Source organism: Onychostruthus taczanowskii, unplaced genomic scaffold, assembly GCF_017590055.1.
Source record: "Onychostruthus taczanowskii isolate IOZ18803 unplaced genomic scaffold, ASM1759005v1 scaffold72, whole genome shotgun sequence".
Lineage (NCBI taxonomy): Eukaryota > Metazoa > Chordata > Aves > Passeriformes > Passeridae > Onychostruthus > Onychostruthus taczanowskii.
This window is the reverse complement of record NW_024505008.1, coordinates 1,968,641-1,991,411: the sequence shown is the minus strand read 5'-3', so window position 1 is coordinate 1,991,411 and position 22,771 is coordinate 1,968,641. Positions and strand designations below refer to the sequence as shown.

Below are 22,771 nucleotides of genomic sequence, written 5' to 3'. Positions count from 1 at the left end.
GGGACATACCTAAAGGTCAGCCGCCGCTGCACAGGTAGAGGTGACACTTTATGCAGCAGACACTGACCTTCTGAGATGTAATGCCAAAGGTGGCGGACACTGCCAGCCTTCAAAAGAAATCCAGAAAATTCATTGACACTTCACCCATAAGAAGTAGTAAAAGAAGGAAGCAGTGCTATAGCATGGATATAGAAACTGTCCAGGCTCACCTGGTGTGCTTAAATTGTGCGTTCTTGCCAGTTGCTGCAGCAACTCAGCCACAGGAGGTAATGAACTCTTCTGAGTCTGTTTGGTAGATAAAGTATTTCAGGTGCTATTATAAAAGCTTACAGAGTTGGCCTGTTACTTGGCATGTTGGCAGAATGCTTTTGGTTTGAAGGTGGTACAGACCTTGACAGAATTTTTTTTTTCTAGCTTGCTCTTGGTGAATGCCTTTGCATTGCCAGGGCTGTGGTAGCTGTGAAATGGTTGGGGAGAAATGCATGACAGAAGCCTGTGGTTCTTTAGTGAAGAATAGATAACTTTCTGGAAGTGGTGTCATCTGGTAGCAGCAATTTCAGGCTGCCACAAGTAAGAGAAAGCTTTGCTCAGAGTCTGGTGTGTATTCAAAAATGTGCGGCAATAGAGGTGGTGGTGTTCAATAAAAGGCTAATGGATTTTATATAAGGACAGAAATACAGTTATATAATTAGTATGATATTTAGAAGGTGATTTTCTGATGTTAAAATAACAGAATATGACTAGTCATAAACACTGATGTAGGAACAAATTATTTATTTCTCAGAGCTTATGACTCTTACTCTAACCTTCGAAGTCTAAAAGCTGAATTTCTGTTTTGGACTATGTATCATTGATTCAGATGTTGGCTTTGTCACATACAAGGTGCTTCCTAATGTACATACCCACTTGGGATCAATGACTCTTCTGTCCATCAAACTGGGTATGTCTTTGGTTTCTCTCTGGCCTTGCCACTGAACACAGTGTCCAGCGTCCATTCACAGCCTGGTCAGTTACTGTAGTTACAAGAGAGCAGGAGCAGTGTGAGAGTAAAGTGAAAGTTTATTTTAGGAAGCTGATGCTCCTGCTTCCACAGAGAGGAAGTTAGTGTGCCAAAACCCTTTCCTATTCCTGCTACTTTACTTGGATTATTAAGTGGCTGCCCCATCTTTAGACAGACAGAAGGGGTATGGTAGTGCTCTTTAGGTTTTAAGGCTGAGGGGATGGGCCTTACAAATGAGGCAGTCTTGTATAAGTCACCTCTTCTCAAAGCACGGTGCAAAGGTGTATGGTGGGACTTGCTGCATGACATGGTGTCTGCACCTGGTCAGACAAGTTTTGTCAGATGGAGCAGGATGTGCCCATCATCCAGGGCAAAGTCTGTTGTGGGAGGAAATGTAGTATTCAGTGACTCACTTCGTAAGGTTAGACACTTTGCTTTTCCCTCCGCAGAGTTAGTCCTTGCCCATCCTCCGTCATCAGGAAACATGATCCGTCTTCAGTCTGGTGCAGAGTGGGAAGTAGTGCCTCTTGTCAGCAGTGACCTCGCTGCCCGGGCTGCCTGCCAGCGGGGTCGCACGTACGCCTGAGCCCAGCGCGGAGCGGCGGCCGGCGGCGGGCTGTGCTTTGAGCGCTGAGCCGGCGCCTCCTGTGCCTGCGCACCCCCGAGGAGCCCGGCAGCTGCGCGTCCTCCCCGGCACGCCCGAGGTGCGTCCGCACTATTGCCGCCGTCGGGCGACCCCGCCGTGCCGCTTCACACAGCGGGGCCGGGCACCGTGTCCCCTGCGATGGCAGCCGGCTCGGGAGCGCGCACCGCTCTGCCAGGGAGCGGCTCCCGATCCCGGGGGCACCGGCGCGAGATCGCTGGTCCCCGCCTGCTGAATGCGCATGCGCGTGCCCGCCCCGCTCTCGCGATACCCTCCTGCGCGGGGTTGACGGCGCGCGCCGGAAGGGCTGCGGCGCGCGCGCGCGCCGGCCGTGCCCGCGGGCGCTGGAGGGCGCGGGGGATGTCGGCCACGTGCGCCGTGTCCCGGAAAGCGCCGCTACCAAGGCCGCGTCCCCAGGGCGAGAGGGAGCCGCGCGCCAAGGTGATGCGCAGGGGGCTGCGGCGAGGCAGAGAGGAGGAGCGGGAGCAGCTGCCGTGGCCGGGAGAGAGCACGAGCGGCATGGGCGCGGAGGCCGAGGCGGAGCGGGCGGCACCGCTGGGCGACGAGCGGTGGAGGCGGCAGCTTTTAGAGCCGAGGGCGCTGACGACGGCGTCGGCCAGGGCGGTGGAGGAGGAGGAACGTCTGGAGAGGGAGCATTTTCGGAGGATCATCAACGCTTTCCGATATTACGGGTAATTGAGGCCTGCCCCTGGGCGTGCGGCCCTGCGGGGCTCCCTCCGCTCGCCGCAGGGTTCGCGGCCCCCGGAGCGCGGCGCTCGCTCTTGGTGAGCCTGGTGCGGCCGCCTCCGCTCTGCGCTCCGCGCGCAGCGGAGCCCCGAGTCGGCACTGGGATTCTGCACCACTTTCCTTTCGGGATACGCGCAAAGTCGCCTTGGTATCTGTCTATTAGAAAGCATGAAAGAAAGTATCAAACCTGAAAAGAGTGTCTTGAGGCGTCTTAGGAGATAAAATGCTCGGAGATGCTGTTCAGCCTACAAAACAATATCTCCTGCTGGCAAAGAAATGCAGAATGGTGTTTCGATTATGGATGGCAATTCTTGAAAGACATTTTACTTTGCAGAGGAGATAAGACCTATTGCTAGGGATTATGGATGCCGTTTTTAATAATATCTGTTGAGTCAGAATTTGCTGGCTCTGTAGAAACGAGCCGGCGGTGGTGGGGACACCTTGTTTTAGGACTGAATCCGTTTGGTAGACGAGGAAGCAAGTTAACTCCCATTGCAAGGTAGTGGAGCCTGCCTGAAAAAGTCCAGCCAGGAAAAGTGTTTTGGTAAACCGTTTCCTGTTTATAGATTTGGGAAGCAGATTTGTACTTCAGCTAAGGAAGCCCCATCATGCTGTGTGCTGGACCCTTTTTTTGTCAATGTAGCACAGGCATAATAGGTACATGGTAGTGAGGTTCTTGGTAGGAGAAGGTGATTCTTACATAATTTCTTATGTTTGAGGTTTGTCCGTGTAAGTTTCATTTGTCTTCCTGGACAAGTGTTTGAGCAGGAGGTTGGTCTGAATGGCCTTTTGATGTCTCTTCCAAAGTGAACTCTCTTAATTCAGTATGGACGGATCGAAGACCTAGTTAGTCAAAAGTATCTAATACCGATTGCAATTCCGACCTGTAATTTATTTATATTAGGGTATAATTGCACCCTCAGGCCTTAGAAGCTGGGAATATCTTTCTTAGCTTTCTGCTGAACTGTGGCTTTGGGTTGCTTTTGAATACTTGTTTCAGTAAAAACATAAGAAAAGGATGTGATTCAGGTTTCCAGTGTAGAAATTCAATGAAATTACCTCTGTCTCAAAGAAATAAGTCTAAATTTAGGCGAAATTACCTATCTTGGTATTTAATAAATGGAATTTTTGTATCCTCATATGGATATTTCCAGTTAACTTGGAAACAAACATCTGTTTGAATAAGACAGTAATATACTCTCAAATAAGTCCAGATCTTATTCTTGTTTTCTAGACATAAAATTACGTAATTTCATTACATGCATTTTTTCTGATTTCAGTTACTCATTCTGCTGGATGGTTCTAATTTAGCATAAAAGGATGGAGAATAAGGTTCAGAGTTGGTTTTTTTTGCTGATAAAATTTCAGGAAGATGTTTTTGAGCTAAGCTGATGTGCTTTATGTAGAGCATCAGTTTATTTTTTCTCTTGTTTTTTTTCTGTTTCTTGTCTTGAATGTAATTTTAAACCAGTGTAGCTATTGCAGTGAACAAGCCCTTCTCAGTAACATGTGAATGAGATGTTACCTGGTCAAATTTCCAGAGTGAAGTTGTAACTAAAACGCCAGCAATTGCAGCTGTCTCTCATAATGGCTAGTTTTTTCAGCTTTGTGCTGCTGTATGCTGACACAGGATTTGGGAAACTTCAGTATAACTTGAACGGCTAAAATCACTTGGTGGTCAAAAGGGTCAGTATCTCATGTTGAACTATCTCTCTAGAGTTATCATGACTGTGTTTTGTTACTATACTTCTGTCAGTTTAGACAGAAATCAAATCTAGCAAAATCTCAGAGGAGTCACCATTTTTATAAAATTTTTATCCTGGGGAAGTGGAAAATTATTTTTAGCTTGCATCAGTCACATGATCATGTTCACAGTAATTATGAGGAATATGCTGTTAAAAGAAGGTAGCTTAGTATCTTAGTGAGGCTGCCAGAACTCTGGTATGGTCCAGTTGAGACTTTGACAGTTCTCCTGAAAGCAATGGATTTTGAGGATCCCAATTCCCACACCACATCTTGTTATTTCTGTGATGGAAGCTTACCACTGCAGTCAAATTAATTCAATTTAAATTGTTGTGAAACAAACTTGGAAGATGGTTGATTGTTAAATTTTATAGATCTGTGTGTTAAGGTAGTGAGCACCTGCTCTGGAAATGAGTGGCTGAGGATGAAAGAGTAAGGAGGAAAGGATAGTCCTCTGAAACTGGAATGTGTTAAATAGTGGTGAGGTAGAACTAGAGCTTAAAAGAATTTTTGCCTAAAAAAATTTCAGAAAACTTTCACTTTCTGTGTATAAAGAAAAAGAATAATTGGAGTAGCTTGGAATGAACTATTTACATGTCTGTATATTGCTTCTAAATATGTGAAACTTTTGCTTTTTAGAACGAATATGCATGAACGAGTGAACAGAACAGAGAGACAGTTTAAGTCTCTCCCAGCTAACCAGCAGAGTCTTCTTCCTCAATTTCTCCCTCACCTTGACAAGATTCGGAAGTGCATTGATCATAATCAAGAAATACTACAAACCATTGTGAATGACTGTGTTCATATGTTTGAAAATAAGGAATATGGAGAAGATGTATGTTAAAATGGAATTTTTTCTTGCTCCAGAATTAAATACTGTATACTTGGGGATTTTCTACATTTGTTTTGAATACCTCAAACCTACAGCTTTCTTTTTCCTTCCTTGTTTTATCATTTCTTGTTTGCTCACACTTTTCTCATTCTTTGTCTTTCACATTTTGCAGAGCTTATGCTTAATGAAGCTCCTTGTTGTTAGTTCTGTTAGTTACATTTACAAAAACTAACTCTGAATCTGGCAAATCATTGTTTTCACTCCAGAATTCTAGCTTTACCCAGTTACATTTTAAAGTTATTTTTTTTCTGTTAACTGTATATAATATGATATTGTCTGTCTTCATATAGGTTCTTATATTTTACATCATTATAAATTGGTTGCAATTCTAGATTGTAAGTATTTTTTATGTTATTTGTAAACACTTTTTTACTACTTGGCCTACTTTCTATAAAAAAAAAAAAAAATTACACCAAGACTTAAAGGACTGACAGCGATGGAAACTGAAGTCCTCCTGTGATACAGCCAAGATACAGTAATGGGCAGCTCTAATTTAAGCTTCTCAGTTTTGCCTTACCAGTATCTAAAGGGATCCTTTTTTCAGGGTGTGCAGTTCAGCCTCTGGAATGGCTAAGCCCTGATCCTTTCCTGAATAGGGACTACCAATTGTGCTTTGCTATGTATTGTTTGTTTGATATGGAAACTGCACTTTTTAATGCTAAAGAGAGGCCAGCAAACTCTGTTTGTTGATGATATTAACGTAGATTTAAGCCCAGGTCCCAGGAGTGACATGTAAGTGCTTTGTCAGCTGATGCTTACAGCAGTTCTTACAGCATGGCCTTTTTTCTCCTCATAATTTGCTTTCCGCCCTGAAGACTCCAGATACTTGGTATATTTTCCACTAACTTTTTTATTTTCTCTCCACTTTCAGGGAAGTGGGAAGATTACACCAGCTTCAACATTTGACATGGATAAATTAAAGTCCACATTGAAACAATTTGTGAGAGACTGGAGTGAAGAGGGAAAGTCTGAGAGGGATTCCTGCTACCAGCCAATTATTAGTGAAATTATAAAGAACTTTCCTAAAGAAAGATGGTAATAGTGTCTTAAAGCTTATATTTATGTGGACTTACACTGTTGCACAAATCTAAGACAGAATTTATGGAGTAATGAAAAGCTTTGTTTCAAAAGTAGAGAATTTTTTATGAACTCATTGGAATTTATTTTTCAATCAAGAAAGTTTTTATGTCTAATACAAGATGCTGGAAAAGAGTATAATCATAAGCTTCACAAAGTAATACCAGGTAAACCAGTAATGAATTTTTGTTGTTGTTCTGCAGCTGGGTATAACAATATATGTAAATCTTAAGTAAGAGACGTCAGAAAGTTAACTCACTTGTGCTTAGTGAAGTTAGTTTGCAGGTTAGCAGATTCTCAGAGTGTGTCTGCTGCAGGTGAAAGGAAGGACTCTGACAGCAGGAAGTAAGGCTTTTGCTCTTCATTATGGAAAGAAGGAGGAATACTTAACCTCTAGTGCAGTTGCATTTAATTGCAAGAATTTAGTAAAAAATAGTAAATCCTGAAAATAGTAAATTCTAACCTTGGTTTCAGACAGCTGTTCTAAGACAATTCTTAAAGCTTAGTTACACCATGAGAGGGTCATTTTGTAAATATTGACTTGTTAACAATGCCAAAATCGTCATTGATGCAGGGTAATTTAGGTAATTTAGGTGGAAACATACTAGTAAAGCCTCAGAAGGTTATTGTGCTGTAAGAATTCCATAGTTATTTGTTCTGTCAATTAATCGGCCCAGTCATCTTACAGTACATTTTAGTTTAAATTTAGTAGTCTTTTACAGTGGGAAAATTTGAGAATTTTTATTCATAAATGTAGCAGCCACTTCTCAGGTTTGATATAGCAGGTTATTATTGCAGTGTTTTTTCTCTCTCAGTAATTATTAATAATGCTCTTATGTGAATTTGAAAAGTCTCTTCTGCTAGCCATCATTTAGTTTCATTAGTAAAGACTGTTTGTGGTGGAAGAACATGGAGTGTAGATGGTTTCTATTTTGCCTTGAACTGACTTACCTAAAGGTACATAAACCTTTTAAAATGTTTAATCTGCAAGTGAACTTTCTGCATTATTTCTAGTGCTAATAGTGCCTTACATACAATAAAAAATGAATTAAATACTGCAGGTATACTTCTGATGTGTAGATCTGTAGGAAAACTCACAGTTAGTTTTGCAAAAGCTCATTCTAATCTCCAAAGTAGCAATTGAGCTTTTTCTCTTGTCTGCTAGCTGTTAATGGATTTTGGTTATGGCAGAGGTAGCTTATGTCATATTTTAAGAGATTCATGACTGAGACTGGAAAATCTTGACTTTTACATTTGTCATCAATAAATTGTATTTCAAAACCTTCTGTTGATATTAGGAAGCAACATGTGGTAACAGATGGGGTGAATCTGAAGTTGACAGCTTTGTGCTTCTTCACAGAGAATTCTCGTGGTTGTTGTTTGACGAAACTAATGTGGCAGAGCATTGCTCCCTATTGTGGTAGCTCTGAAGTACCATTTGAGTTTTATTTTATCTGTGCTGAAATCGCAGTATATCACTGTATGGATCAAACGTCTCTACTACAAGTTTGAGTTCGTCAAACAGCATTTTTTTAATTTCTGAAATGTGTATTACTTAAGTTATCATTGTGGAGCTGTTGTAGCACTTAGGTAAAACCTTTTCTCTGTTCACGTATTGTAAGCTACTATGTCAACTCACTCATTTTTCTTGGTGACAGAAGGCTCTCCTGGTTAGGTGTACTTTCCTTTTTGAGGTAAGAGGCAGTCATGTACTATCAACCTTAACTGGCAGTCCCATTTCACCCTTGTGGAAGAAATAACTTCCTTGGCAGGGTTTGCTAGCTGCTAAATCTGGGGTTTTTGTACAAATTTTGTACAAACTCTTCAGTCTCCAGGGACAGCACCTGAGGGAATGGCATGCAGCTGAGTCAGTGGAGGTTTAGGTTAGATACCAGGAAAAAATTCTTCACCCAGAGGGTGGTTGAGCACTGGAACAGGCTCTTCAGAGAGGTGGTCACAGCACCAAGCTTGTCTGAGTTCCAGAAGTGTTTGGACAATGATTTTTGGCACATGGTGTGACTCTTGGAGTGTCCTGCATAGGGCCAGGAGCTGGACTCTTACCCTGACAGATCTATTCTAGCTCAGTGTATTCTATGATTCAGTGATCTCGGAGTGGACAGGTTTTTTCAGTTTGAAGGCATTGACAGGACTTGAACTGACCACAGTGAGTTATTCTGTCTGTTGTTTATAGTGGGAGAGGGCTGACCATGGACTCTAATGTGTAAAAGAAAGCAGCCTTTAAGTGAACCTCAGAATGCAGCTTTGTACTGCTTTAGAGTTTTCTTTTGTAGCAGAGCACTAAAGTCTTCTGAAAGAATGAAATGAAAGTGCAAGAGAAAAACTGCACTGGGTGAAAAAAATTTACTTTTTTAAAATGTATTTGTGTTGAAAATGATAAATATTTTAAAATTGAAACTGTCAGTGCCAGCCACCTTTTACTTTGCAAAAGGAATTGCAGTACTCATCAAATTTGTAATACTCAATGGAACGGTACATTCAGTTTCTAGTTAAGATAGTTTGTTGATGTTATTAATTGCATGCATTGGAATCATGTGAAAATGGAGTTTAAATTTTGCAACTACTGAAGTATATTTCACTCTGCTTGCACACCTTATAGCATTGCAGTTTGCAAGATTGACACGTAGGCCTTCAGTTGGTATATAAATAGCAGGAAAAGCAGTGAAAAGCTTGCTCTTTGGCAAGTAGAAGTAGTGCAAGCAATGGTTGAAAGCAGCTGTAAATCACAATAGTTATTTAGTAGGTGCTACTTATCATGTATTATCATGTGTTTCAGTCTAGTTCTGATTAGGCTGTCGTCTAAAGGTAAGTTAAATGGCAAAAGCTGTTCCTGCCTCTTTCTGCTTAGCACCTTAACACAGAATCTGTCAGCAGAATCAATAAAGCAGTTTTAAGTAAATCCCATGAGATCAGGTCTTCCTGAACAACTGATAGATTTCTTGAATTTTTCATGTTGGAATTCAGCTCGCAGGACCTCTGTACTATTTAGATGTCTTGGATTTCTTGGATTAGAATGAACCTACTTGCTGTAGAGAAAATAGTAAAACATAGATACATTTTTATTTCTTTATCTGTGTTTATATTGAAGTGTCTTTATAGGGAAGTATTAAGTTGAAAATCCAAATAAACATACTCATAAATGTTCTTTTGCTTCTCCTTTTTTTTCAATCATCTTGGTTTCCTTTCACTTCTAGTGTTGCTCTTCCTGCTTAGGTGAGACAATGTAAAGATGCTTCTTGTCCAGAAGAAATCTTTGAAATAATTAACTTTTTTGTTCATTGTCGTTCCATGGTCAAAGCCAATGTACTTAGGTATTTTTTCCAGTTTTGTCATAAACTAGGCATCTAGATTGAACTATAATTTAAATTCATCTGTGTCATGCTGTCCGGCTATCAAATGTATTTTACAGGATGCTGACAGAGCAGCCCAAAAGAAATTGCCAGATCTTAGTTTCCTTTTAATATGAAAAACAGTTTATTAGTCCTGAACCTGAGCTTGACTATACTTTTTTGAGTGTGCTTAGTCACATTTATAGTGGAGTTCAAATTTCTGCTTTATTTGAATTTTATTTGACTTTATGTGAAATGTATTTCACATAAAGTCAAATAAAAAGACCTTGGAGGTCTTTGTACTTAGCCTAAACTTTGCTTTGCATGCTGGATTTAAGAGCAAATGGATTGTCAGTGTTACTGCATCACTCAGTGCTTTGCAGGTCTTTAAATGAAAGTATATAAAACTCAGCTGCTACGTTCAGAGAATTGCTCTTGAAATGATTGTGCTGTTTACCATTTGTCTTCAAAAAAATCACTGACAATATGATTGAAGTAAAATAAGGAAATAGGAATACTGAGAATTGGCTGTGTTTATTATCTAAATGTACAGACCTCGTAAACACTAGGAAAGAAGTCCCACAGTATGTTCCTGTGCTGGTATTTCCACTGATCAGAAGCCCATCTCAGTATGAGATACGTATTTATTACTTCATTTGATAAATTGAAGTGCTCTGTTTATGAAAATGAGGATTGTATTTGATTAGACACTCTCATTTTATTTTGCTAAGCATGTTTATATTTTCAGCACCCTTACTTTTTTTTACAACACAATAGACATGAAATAAGCCTCCATTTTTATCATGTTTCCCCCTTTTAAAAGGGACACCTTAAAAAAAGTTAAAATCTTCATTAATATCAATAGTTTCCTAAAAGCTGAAAATATATCACACTGAAACATGTAGTGTGAAAAGGGCCTGAAAGATTTGTTTCTGATATTTCTCCATTGTCTTTTTAAGGAGGCTTCTGCAGTTTCAGTAGTTGAGCGAATAGTACTGTGCAGCCCTCTTCTCTGCTGCTTGGCCCGCAGCTTTCCCCGCACCTATCAGATTAATAGGTTGGTGCTGCTTCCCTCTTGGCCCGCAGGTATGCAGTGGGTACTTGTTGGATACTATGTTCCTAACGGCTGCTAGATGTGTGTCATGGAAATCCTGTCCTTGCTGGCTGGTTCGAGGGTAGTTTTCCTTCTGGATCCCTTTGGGTTATTATGTTACCACAGTTGTTGGGTTTTTTTTGTTTTTTTTTTTTTTTTAGTTAACTTTGTAATTGATGTAATCACATAACCATCAGAGAAACTGTTTTTCTAGCCTCTTAAAGGACTATAGGCATTAAAAAAGCAGTTTCTGTGCAATTGAAGATTTTTAGCTATTATAAGTATTCAAAATTCAACGTAATGCATTAACAGTTTGTCACAAACAGTTCAAATCTTGTTAAAAGTGTTAGACTTTTTTTTTCTAATGAGGGGACACTATCAACAGTAAATTTGCCACATACACAATGTGTCAGTCTATAAATTCAAAAATATGCTCTTGGAAAGTTAGTGTCAATGTTAGTGGGCTGAGATTTGATTATATTGTATTTTATTAGATGTGCTCTGTTGCTGAAATGAAGTTGGTGGCCAGGAGCATTCTCCAGCAACTGATATGAAGAGTCATGATAGAAATGAAATTGCTAACAGATTTCCAGACTCCAATCCCTTAATAAAGGTGCAAGTGAAAGTGCAATTAAGTCTGCACTAGAAAAAGAGAATATTGTTTAAAAGTACAAAAACTTTATATTTGTATGAATGAATAGAGAAAGACAACTACAGGCAATTTAAAATCAGCTCACTTGACTGATAGAAGTTTTTTCTTGTTTCAGGGTGCATAAAGGTGCAGATCTCAAAATACAAATATACCTTCATATCTGTTAGCTGCCAGGTTGCTTTAACAAAAGACTTCTAATCAACGTGTTGTAATCTTGAAAGTGGTTTATAACTTATCATCCCATTTATCACAGAAGTGTCCACATGGGGGTGCTAAAATCTGTGAAGAGCTAGTCTAAGTCTTTAATAAATACAGTGAAATTGTAAGGAAATGGAGATTAGGTTAGAAAATCAATTTGGAATAATGTTGTGTCATCATGAATACGAAAAGCTGTAAGATAAAAGCTTTTTTGGCTTCTATCAGAAGCACATTTTCTTCTTCCTTCTTGTGGTTCCCTATTTTCAAAAATTTCATATTGAGCATGTAGTTTTCTCCTGAAGTATTTTTTTTTTCAGTAGGACGTTGTCCTAGCTTCTGGTTTTCCCTGTAGAAGAGAGGTAATGATAACTGTTGCTTCACAAGAGTGCTCTTAAGTAATAATAATAAGTCTTGATTTCCAGCTTCTTGTTAAGTCAGAAAAAGAGCCTGGATGTATAATAGAATGGAAAATAATGGGATGATTTTCCATTTTGGAGACTTTGCCTACTAGATGATGAAATCAAAAGTCAAAAGGCACAGTTAATACTGCTTTGTTAGTTTGTGTGGCCTTTAGAAAAGAATAATACTTCCTATTGGTATTTGGGTAATAGTGTTCAGAAATGTGTAGTGTACAGCTTTTAGAATTTATGTAACTCCTTTAATCATCATCTTGCTTGTGCATCATAGTTACTCTGAACCCTTTTTGGCATTCTGAATTTTTAAGTAGTCAAAGGCTTTGTGTTTTGGTGCATTTTATCCTTTGGAACTGCTGGCTCTGGCCTCCTTCATGTACTTGCATATAAATTGGTAGATGTATTTTTTGTATCTGAAGGTGATATGCAAAACAATGTCGAGAGGTGTATGAATATTCATGCCTCGGTGTATGAAATCATGAACTCTTGAAGTCATGTTTATGACTGGAAACTGAAAAACTATTTCCTTTTAGATTAAGTATCTTCAACTTTGCATGTGAGTGGTTTCTGTTTTATGAGTGAAGGTTTGATTGCATTGTGGTGGAAGTGTGACAGAATATGTGTGTATTTCCTTCTCTGCCTCAAAGAGGATCGAGTCTCCTTTTTGGGATTCTTAGTTCTGTTTGTTAGTTGCTGTACTTGGGAGAGATTTTAAGTATTTCAGTAAACACACTGCTGAATGTTTTCTAGTTGTCTTCAACTTGATGTCTAGTTACGGATAAATGGTTAGAGAGCTGCAATGTACTTTGATTTAGGAAGTATGTCACTTAGAGTACTTTGGGGAAACCAGTGAGCAGCATATGAAGAACATTGCTGGAACTTTAAGGTTTTTACTTTCTGAATTATTCATCAGGCTGTGGAGATTTTATGTTTTCATTTCTTATGTCAAAATATTTGGGATTTTGGTGTTTTTATTTTATCTTGCAAGGTAACAAAAATATGTCGAGAATGCTTTCTGATTATCAGTGGACGTTAAAGAAAATTACATTGTGCTATATGATAATATTCTTCAATTCGCTTGAGAAATTTTTGGCTGGGTAACTGTAGAACTTGTAAGGAAATGTATAGCATTTATGCTCTATTCTGAATGAAGGTTGTATATGTTCTTTTGAGTAATTTCTGTGAATTATTTTGACTGTACAAAATCTGATCAGAGCAGGCTCAGTTTAATTTAAAATTGAAGTCATACAGGAAGCATAATACAGTATCTAAGTATATGGTGGGAAAAATGTTTGGCTGAACCTCTTAAGTTGTGTTAAGGGGTATCAGGTATCAGATAAAGACTTAACTACTATTTTTGTTCTGTTGCAGGGATTTCTCCAAAGTTAATATCCTGGTACCTGGTGCTGGGCTAGGTAGATTGGCGTGGGAAATAGCTATGCTCGGTTATGCTTGCCAAGGAAATGAGTGGAGCCTCTTTATGCTCTTTTCTTCTAACTTTGTACTCAACAGGTATATAGCTTATGTTTTACTTGCTAAATAAAACCTAGAGAGGCAAAATTATAAATGAGAGAAGTCTGAATATATGCATCTCAAAAAATAGATTTATAAGTTGTACTACAAGGCACACATACTCTTTAGAATGCTTTGAGGAAAAAAAGTCTTAGGGATAAATGGGGGAGGAAGTATTGTATCTGAGTCATTAAAATTACAGTAAGCATGGCTTTCAAGTTGTGAGATTTTAAATCTAAATTGTACAACAGATTTTCTGCAAAATTTTGATTAGGTTTTATGATTTATTTCACATCTGTTTCTGTAAAATGGACTTACTGTTACTGAATACGGGCTAGTAAATATGTCCATGTTATTTAGTGTTGGTGATTATTAACAGAGGATATGTGTTTAAGAAAAGAAGTGTCACCTTCCATACTGAAATTTTAGGCACTGTTTTGACAAGAAAAACAAAGAATAATTGAAGCATGCTGAGCAAGAGGCTAAGAGTTAATAGTTCCACAATTATGCTTAGATAATAAATTTAAATGTAGTAAATTTCATGTTACAGGTTTTACTTTAAATTACGTTTCTGTATTTGGTATTCTGCCACTTGCATTGGAATTACTATTTTCCGAATGACTTTGTTAGGGAAGAAAAAAGGCAGCACATGCAACTGTTCTTTTAAGAAACAGAGTGGGAAAGCTACAGGTGGGCAAGTACTGAAAGAAGTCTGGAGGGTGTTTTATTGGGGGAGGCAGTTAGTCCAAGTTGACCAAGGCAGAATTTGACAGTTCATTCACCAGTCTGAAATTACACACCTTTGCTGAAAATACCTAAACTATTGGCTTTTTTTCTGTATTACCAAATTGTTTTGGAGACTGTTTTACAGACTGATTATCCATGGCCCACTATGATGCTCTTGCATCTCACACAGCTTACTGTTCAAAAACAAGGGGAAAACACTGCTGAGTATCTGCATGTAACAGTAGTGCTCTGTGTGATGATAATAGATGTTTACTGGAGGTTCATTTGTTCTTTTTTTCTTACATTATTCTCAAGTGACTCATTTGGTGGTGAAATTATATATTAAAATTGATCTGACTGATGCCTTTTAGCTACTAAAGGGAAACCATATTCCTCTTAGGCTTTGGAATTTCAAATCTACATAAAAGCATTAATTTCCCATATTTTGGAGCACTGCTCAGCTCTCACAGAGCTAACTGTCACAGAACTAACAGAGGTTAGTTAACTTCACCCCTACCCTCTGATGACATGCTTCCCTGAATAGAGAGTCTTTGCCTGTGAAATTATCTTAAAGATTCATGCTTTACTAACGGTAGTAACTGTAGCATCTAATGCTCACGTGGTGTTCCTATGTAGGAATGTAGTGTTCATGAAGAATATTTAGCAGAGGTGTATATGCATTTAACTTGCTCACAGTATGCGATTTTGGACAGGAAAATTGAGTGTTTTTTAACTACTGTAATCTGTATCATTGCTGGACAAGTTATCAGTTATATTGTTAGCATGGAAGAGAATACTGCTAGCATGACTGAGCAGCAGTCAATTTAGTTAAGTCCAAGCATCTTTTTCTGCCAGATGTAATTGTGGGCTTGATGTAATCTCCTGTTATAAAGGTTTAGGGACTTGAAAGATTCTTTCAGTTTATTCTGAAGTATCTGGTTACGGTTAGCCTTCTGAAATGCACATTTGCTTTTCTGAAACTGGTAGAAACAGCAGTGATCAATATAAGCTGAAGATAATACCTAAAGAAGAGTGGTTAGAAAAAAATGAATTTGCAGTTAGTTTTTAACTGTGATCTCAATTCAATTTATACTTATTTTTAGTTGATAAAAGCATGAGGATTTTGCTCATCTGTGCTTACAGTTTTACAGCTTTACCTTCTTTCTCTGATGGTGGTTTATATTTAGGAAACAAAGTACTGTTTTGAATGTCAAGCATTACTACAGTAGGCTCCTAGATGTGGTACATTGGCTTAATGTTTCTGTGTGCAAAGTGATATTTGCTAATTTTTCACACATTTTTAAAAAAACCTTTCATATCTCTGAAATAGTGAACTTCTGTTACAGTGGATAAAGTTGCATGGTATAGTATGTAGAGTATGTGTCACAGCGTAACTGTGGTCACTGTAAATATTTGAAATTATTTAGAGTTTGTTATTCTTTTGAGGAAATTCTAATTTGAGAATAAAGTGACCCTAGACTAGTCAACCTGCAGTGGCTCCAAAGCTGCTTCAGTCATTTTCCTTTCCCTTCTGTGCCTAATGTTCTTACCTTGTGTGCTTTTTTTCTTTACTTTTTGGAAAGAATACAATTTTAGATAAATCTTGACATTTGAAGGAGACTACTAGTTGTGTTTGTTGCATGTCCATTAGTGCCTTAGTATGAAAACAGTTAAGTTATATTTTTATGTGTATACCAGTGGTAAGAAGTGAGATTTGACTGACCCATTTTTTCAAAAACTGTTTTTTAAGCTAAATGTTGAACAGTGAATACCCCAACCCTATAGAAAATAATAAAGTGTGTCACACTTAAGTTAGATATTTGTAATAATAGAATGTGTATAACACATCTTTTGTTGTAAGAATGGAATTGCCAAGGACTGGAGTATTTGGTTTTGAAGTAAAAATTGTTGAAACTGGAAGTGGAATTTTTCAAACTTGAATATGAAAGAGATTTGCTATTTTCTATTAAATTGGAGTTGTTTCAAAGTCTATGTGAACAATAAACTCCTTTCTAAATTTTTTTTAATTGCTGTCATAGTGGTTAGGGTTTTTTTTTTTTTGTTTCATTCTGGGTTTGCTTTTGTTAACCAACTGCATATGTCTGGTATTTATTTATACATGAAGAAAGTTGTTGAATGCTGTATACTGCTGCTCAAGTTTTAGTTTTTAACTGATAAAATGAAATAGAGATATGGCATAGAGAAGGTAAAAAATATTATTTCAAACACTTTATCACAAATATATTCTAATCACCAGCCAAAAGAGTGCACTTTCTATAACCCAGTAGATTGCTTGCAGTTTATGAAATGCTTGATGATATGTATTTTGTGGGACAGAAATGTCTTCTGTTGTCCTTGAAAGAAAATGTTTTTTTCATTTTTTAGTTACAAACTGATTTTACAGGATGGTGGAAAAAGCTTCCTGTTATATAAAATTGCTGTGTTTCATAACTTTTTAAAGTATGAGTTGATTCAGTTAGTCATGTCAGTCCAGAAGCTGTTTTACAAAGACATCTTTACTTAACATGATTGCAAAGATCCAGGTGTTACAAACTTAAAATTACTATTATTGTGCTATTCAAAATGGTACTTAATTATTTAATTCTTAAACGTCTTTTCAGTTAGCATCTGAAAAATGCTTTTGTTTAGCTGTGCTTCAAAACTTCCTATGATTATGAATCAGAAAAGTCTAGAATGATAACAAACGTTTCCAAAGAAATAATGAAACTGTTACTTTTTGTTTGTTTGTTGTTTTTGATTTTTTGGTTTTTTTTTTTTTTTTTTTTTTTTTTTTTTTTAATAGGAAGAGAGATGATCCATCAAGTCTCAGCTTTATGGAATATAGCAAATTACAAATTTCATTAATCTTACAAAATAAGTGTATGTATTTTCTTCTTGGCAGAGAAATAAGTTGGAGAAAATTACAAGAAGTCATAAAGGAAAATTCTAAAACTGGAAAAGGCAATTCCTTTGTAGTAGTGATTTTGTCAGATTAAAATTAGGTTTTTGATCACTTTCTTATCATGGGCGGTCCAAAGTATTGTGAACTAGACTAGATTTTCTGGCAAATATGGAGCTCTTACAAGAACTTTGACTCTTATATTTCTAGACTCTAGATAAGCAGTTAGTTGAAACAAATTTTGCTGGTTTTCATATTTTGCAGATGCTCTCAAATTAATTCATGTAAGCTTTATCCCTGGATTCATCAGTTTAGCAATAACAGAAGATCTGCTGATCAGATACGACCAATTTATTTCCCAGATGTTGATCCTCACAGTCTTCCTTCTGGTTCAAACTTCTCTATGACAGCAGGGGATTTTCAGGAAATTTATTCTGAGTGCAGTGAGTAAATGCAAACTTCTAGGCTATCCATGTCATTTTACAGACTTCCAGAATATTTGGGACAGATTATAATGGGAATGGAAGTGTATCTATCAGTTTTAAATATAAAGAACTAGCTGTAGCAAGATTCTCTTACTCAGGCTATTTCTCCAGCTGTATCAATAGGTCTATTTCTTACTCCAAATCAGCTTTTCTTCCTAGTTATAGAAAATGAGGACACCTCCTTGTCTAACAGATCATGCGGGAGCCTTCCCCACAGCTGCTTAATTTCCTGAAGATTCTATGTTTAACAGTAAAACATCCAAGACTGGCATGAATTAAGGCTTCTAATATTTTTTTATTTACAGAACTTAAAACTTTTGCTATTTCAAGAATACCTGTTTAGAGAAAAACAGGGAGACTTATGCTTTAAAAGGTAGACTTGAAAAATTCCTGCTTGTTGAATTGACTAGTTAAAAACAGCTGGGGAGATACTAAAATACTGAGTAAAATGTTTCAAAGCTAAGTGACTTCTGAAAGTACACTTTAGTGTGCAGACTTATATTGTTCTAGATACTATCTAGGGAGGCTTAAAATGATTGGGGATTTTTGCAGTTGTATTTTTAACAGTTATAATGAAATTTATAGGACGGGTGAGTAATAGCACACTTGGGGCTTCATTTGTATATAATGTGTTACAAAATTTACATTTTACAGTATATAGTATGTATAGTTTTATATAATGTATGGACAGTTTTGTTAAGTGAAGAAGTAGTAGGTATATGTAAAATTGTAGTGTGTGTACATATACTACAGGCCCAAAGTTCACAGTTTTTAATGTAAGCCAAAATACTTACTTGCAAAGAAAATAAAGAGCCTTCAGTTGCTGTTAGTTGGTGATTCTGAGGGTATGAACAAATACCAGGGTTAAATGATGAACTTTTATAGGGTTAAAAGCGTTGAAACTAATCTCTGTATACTTTGCTCTTTTCATGCAGATACGTGGGACTGCGTAGCAACTTGCTTTTTCATAGATACTGCACATAATGTTATTGATTATATTGATACTATATGGAAAATTCTTAAGCCTGGAGGAATATGGATAAATGTAGGCAAGTGTGACCAGCTGCTCTTTTTGACTTATTTTTGATAGTATACTTGAGAAGTGCGTGCAAGTAATTGTCTATGCAGCAAACTGTACGGCTAGAAAAATACAGGGCTTGGAAATGATCTCAGAAGTTATCAGATGTTTGCTATTTGCAATCAAGTCAGCACTGTGATTTTTAAGTAGGCAAGTAAATCTTACCAGCAGCAGGTTTTGCATTCATGCATCAAATGCTTGTTTTTGACAAATATTGTATTCTGTGGTGCTCTTTGCTATTTTTCTAAGAAAACGGAACTTCAAAATACATCCTTGCTTTTTTGGGGTTTTTTTTGCAATATCTAATTGATACTCTGCATTGAAGCAGAAGTTTTGGGAATTCAATTTGATTGGAGTCTCCTGTGTTGAAAGAATGTTAGACAAGACACAGGCATTAAACATTATGCATAGTAGAAACTGGTCAGTCACTGGTCAGTTGATCGCTCTCAGCCAGAATGCTAGCAGAGCTCCTAGGCAGACGTAAATATTCTGAGCTATAGAGACAACAGTGATGCTTGAGTGAAGAAATTTTAAGATACAAAAACCAAAATCTGGTGGGAAATGTTGCAAACTGTTGAATAAGAACTAGAGTAGTTTTTATTTTTCATTGATATTCATTATAAGAATCATTCAAGTAACAGCAATATGTTCTTTTGTCAGTATTTATAGAATCATAGAATGGTTTGCCTTGGAAGGGATCTTAAATATGATCTAGTTCCAACCCTCCCTGGGCAGGAAACCTTCCATATTTTTGGACATGTGAATCTGGATATAAGTGTTTGTTGCACTACCAGTCTGTACTTTTGACTTCTAACACATATTTTGTCTTTTTGGTAGCCATTTCTGTTGTGTTTTTGTACTTCAGGTCCTCTCCTTTACCATTTTGAAAACTTGGGAAATGAACTCTCCATAGAATTAAGCTACGAGGATATAAAAAATGTTATCCTGCAATATGGATTCCATATAGAGGTAAGAAGATGGTGTTGTTTGCAATAAGCAGTACTGTTATGAATCAGACAAACTGCTTTGATTAAACCACCATGAATTTCATTCAATATAATGGCATATATTAATGACTTCTAGGTGTATTATGTATCTTACCTGATTTTCTCATTTTATAAGAAGTGCATAGATGAGCCTCATAATCTAATAACAATATAATATTTTCTTGTATAGTTGCTGTGCAGAAGCTGTCTTGAAAACTACTGCTTTGTTTTCAGGTGGAGAAAGAATCTGTACTGTCAACTTACACTGTGAATGAACTCTCCATGATGAAATACTACTATGAATGTGTGTTGTTTGTGGTGAGAAAACCAGAATAGTAGTGGTTTGAATAGGATAATGAGACAATAATATTCGCTTGAAAGCTAGAAATGAGAGTAAAATCATCTGGTGATGTATGGACACAACCTCAAATCAGTGGTGCCTTCTTGTTCCTAAGAGGATATAGATAGTGTCTATTTTCTTAATATCTCTATTGCTATTCAGACATATACTATACCATGGATATTTGTAATACACTTGTGAAAGATTAAATGTTCGTATGCACTGTCTTTGTGCTTAGGAATGCATTAAATATAAAAGCAAAAGTGTTTTCTTGAGAACAAAATTTAATGTTCGCCATAACTAGGCTAATTCTCTGCTAATGCTGCCTCATTTTTCATAGATTTATAGTGGTTTTTTTTCCTACTTGATGATGTTAGGGGAATGCATGGAAGTGCTTACTGTACTAGCTGTATCACTTTTAGAGAAGTATTTGTAAATGTATACTTAAATTATGAAGTCTGAAATGGTTGGAAAGTGGTAAAATTATTCTTGAACAGGTAAATTAGTCATCAGAACTGTTAGAGCATTTCCTGTGCAACTGAAGTAAAATAGGATATTATACAAATTCTGGTCTTTGGCTGTACTACTGTTAAAGGTTTAATCAAAAACCAGAACCATAGGAAATTAGAAATGCTACATTGAAAGCAGAATACAGAGTGAAGAAAAAGCAGACTATCAGAGAGAAGCAGACTGTCACAGAGCAGCAGTATGTTACACTCCGTTGAGGAAAGCACCGGTCCTGATTGATCTTAGTGTTGGAACTGAAATGTGTTAAATGCTTTGCCTTCTTGAAATAACACTGATTTTGCATCATCTTCTTAGTGTTTAAGCCAGAACTTTTAAACTTGATAAACATAGCTGAGTTATCCATGCCACATGTAGGTAGTACAACATAAAAAAACCTGTCAGAGCAGTGAAGTTACATGTAAATATGTGCTATAACCTAATTACTTCCATCTGAGCCAGGATATGCAGGCCAAATAGTAGATAATTTCCTTGTAACTTCACTTTACCCTTGTGGCTTCTTGGTTCCCCCTATTAATGTGGCTTTTTTCCCTAACAGATGTGGCTTAGGTGAATATTTAATCTACAAGTCATGGTACTATACAAGAGGCTGTCATGTCACATACAATCTCATGTCATTTTGAAGTTATGTAAGAAATTATAAAAACCTTAATTAACAGTCACTACTCTGAGATGAGGTGTCATGTTAGGCATTCTGTTTGTGTAATATATTGATTACCTTAAGTGCCATTTGGATGCATTTTCAAAAATATGTTTAAAATAAAAAACCATTATGATGAGGGCTGAATTTTTTCTTTCTTCTTTGGCTAAAAGGACACTGGTCAGTTTGTTGTTTGTTTCTGATTATTTTTTGTCCTGTCTTTCATGGTGGTGTCCTAATCACATCTCTTTAATAGGATCTGTTCCTGGTTTTTCAGTTTTTCCAGTCAAGGCCAGAAATTTGTGCCTTTATTTCTAAATTGAAAATCTGCAAGGAAGGAAAACAAAGTTTTAAAAAAAATATTTTTAACACTGCGTAAGAGAGCGCATGCTTGTATATGTTTCGGTATTGTGTTCCTTTCAGCTCAGAATCCTGATTGAGAACAGAGGCTTTTTCTCTACAGAACAGAAGTTTTTACGTTTGGCTTAAGCTACTCTTCTTTGAACCCTCTTATTTCTAAAAGTGCATGAACTGTCAAAGTTCTACCCTGTTCCAAGGGAGATGTGTTTAAAGATTAAATGCTGCTATTCAACAAATAATTTAAAAATACAAGTCTTTGTGTGGCTAAAAGTAAAAAACCACATGCTTTCATTTCCACATTGTACCACTTAATTTTTGAGAAAATTTGTCTTTTTTGATTCTTTGCTTTCATTACACTTTTCTTCTCTTAGGTAGAATATGATTAGTAATTTAGTTGATTTTCAAGCTTCTTGAAATAGGACAGAGGTTAGCTGAATGTCAGTTAAGCAGATTCTGACTAGCATATCTGTCTGTAATACTACCAAGTTACTGCCCCTTACACAGTCTGTAACATGAAATGTGCTGTTCTGTTTTTTTTTTAAAAAAAAAAAGCAGTGGAACTCTTTATTTATGTTTGAGTGTCAGTATCCTGTGTGCTGGTGGTTTTTTTCATTACCACTCCATGTTGTCACAGGTGCCATTTTTGTATGTTCTCTGAAAATATTTTTACATATGGTATAATACAATGATGTGCTTTTTATTTCTGACATAGAAAATGCTGGGTTTTTTCTTTTTCCAGAGCATTCTGCTTTTAAATTGCAACAATCACATAAAGAGTTGGAAGCAAAATAATCTTGTGAATGAGCTGTTAGTGTTTTATCTTCAGTCCCATTTATGAGTTCTTAGAATTTGCAACTTGTACTGTAATGCACAGGGGTAATTGTGTATTACAGACTTTGATCATTGTTTTATTTAGTTTTATTCAGGGGGAAATGCTCAAGGTGTTCATCAGTGTCACTATTAAACTATACATGGTAACAAACGTAAAATAAAATGCTGCATAATCTTCAGTGTAAAATTTCTTTGTATGGAGTTTGATAAATGTAAAACGTCCTGTATTTTTTTTAATGTGTTATATTCTAAAACTGGTTGCCAGGATGGTAAGAACGGGAAGTTTCATGTCTCTGTGTGCACTTCCCACAATTTTCAGCGTGTGTAGTGGACTGGAGTTTTTGGATATTAAAGCTTTCTGTAAGGTTTGATGTCTCGCGTGTTTGGTTCCATCCTTCATGGCCAGGTGAGGGTTTGGCTCTGGGGGTGCTCCCCGCTCCTCCCTTCCCAGCGGGGTGAGGGGCTGGCTGTGAGGGCGCTCCCCGCTTCTCCCTTTCCAGCGGGGTGAGGGGCTGGCTGTGAGGGCGCTCCCCGCTTCTCCCTTTCCAGTGGGATGAGGGGCTGGCTGTGAAGGCGCTTCCCGC

The 22,771-nt window shown here is 37.3% G+C and overlaps 1 protein-coding gene across 3 annotated transcripts; it reads left to right on the top strand.

Moving 5' to 3' along the window:
• Positions 1-463: 463 nt before the first annotated feature.
• CARNMT1 (carnosine N-methyltransferase 1) lies at positions 464-22,558 on the top strand. Of its 3 annotated transcripts, none has more exons than XM_041422225.1 (8): positions 464-2,335; positions 4,773-4,968; positions 5,897-6,060; positions 13,177-13,317; positions 17,207-17,385; positions 18,363-18,472; positions 19,343-19,474; positions 19,726-22,558. In XM_041422225.1, the coding sequence occupies exons 1-8, from the start codon at positions 1,785-1,787 to the stop codon at positions 19,825-19,827; spliced, it is 1,575 nt and encodes a 524-aa protein (XP_041278159.1). In that variant the 5' UTR covers positions 464-1,784; the 3' UTR covers positions 19,828-22,558. The 3 variants fall into 3 exon arrangements, 2 of the variants coding, with proteins under 2 accessions (XP_041278159.1, XP_041278160.1); XR_005953959.1 differs by having other exon boundaries at positions 466-2,335; positions 19,371-19,474; XM_041422226.1 differs by having other exon boundaries at positions 466-2,335; positions 18,363-18,476; positions 19,371-19,474.
• Positions 22,559-22,771: the final 213 nt, after the last annotated feature.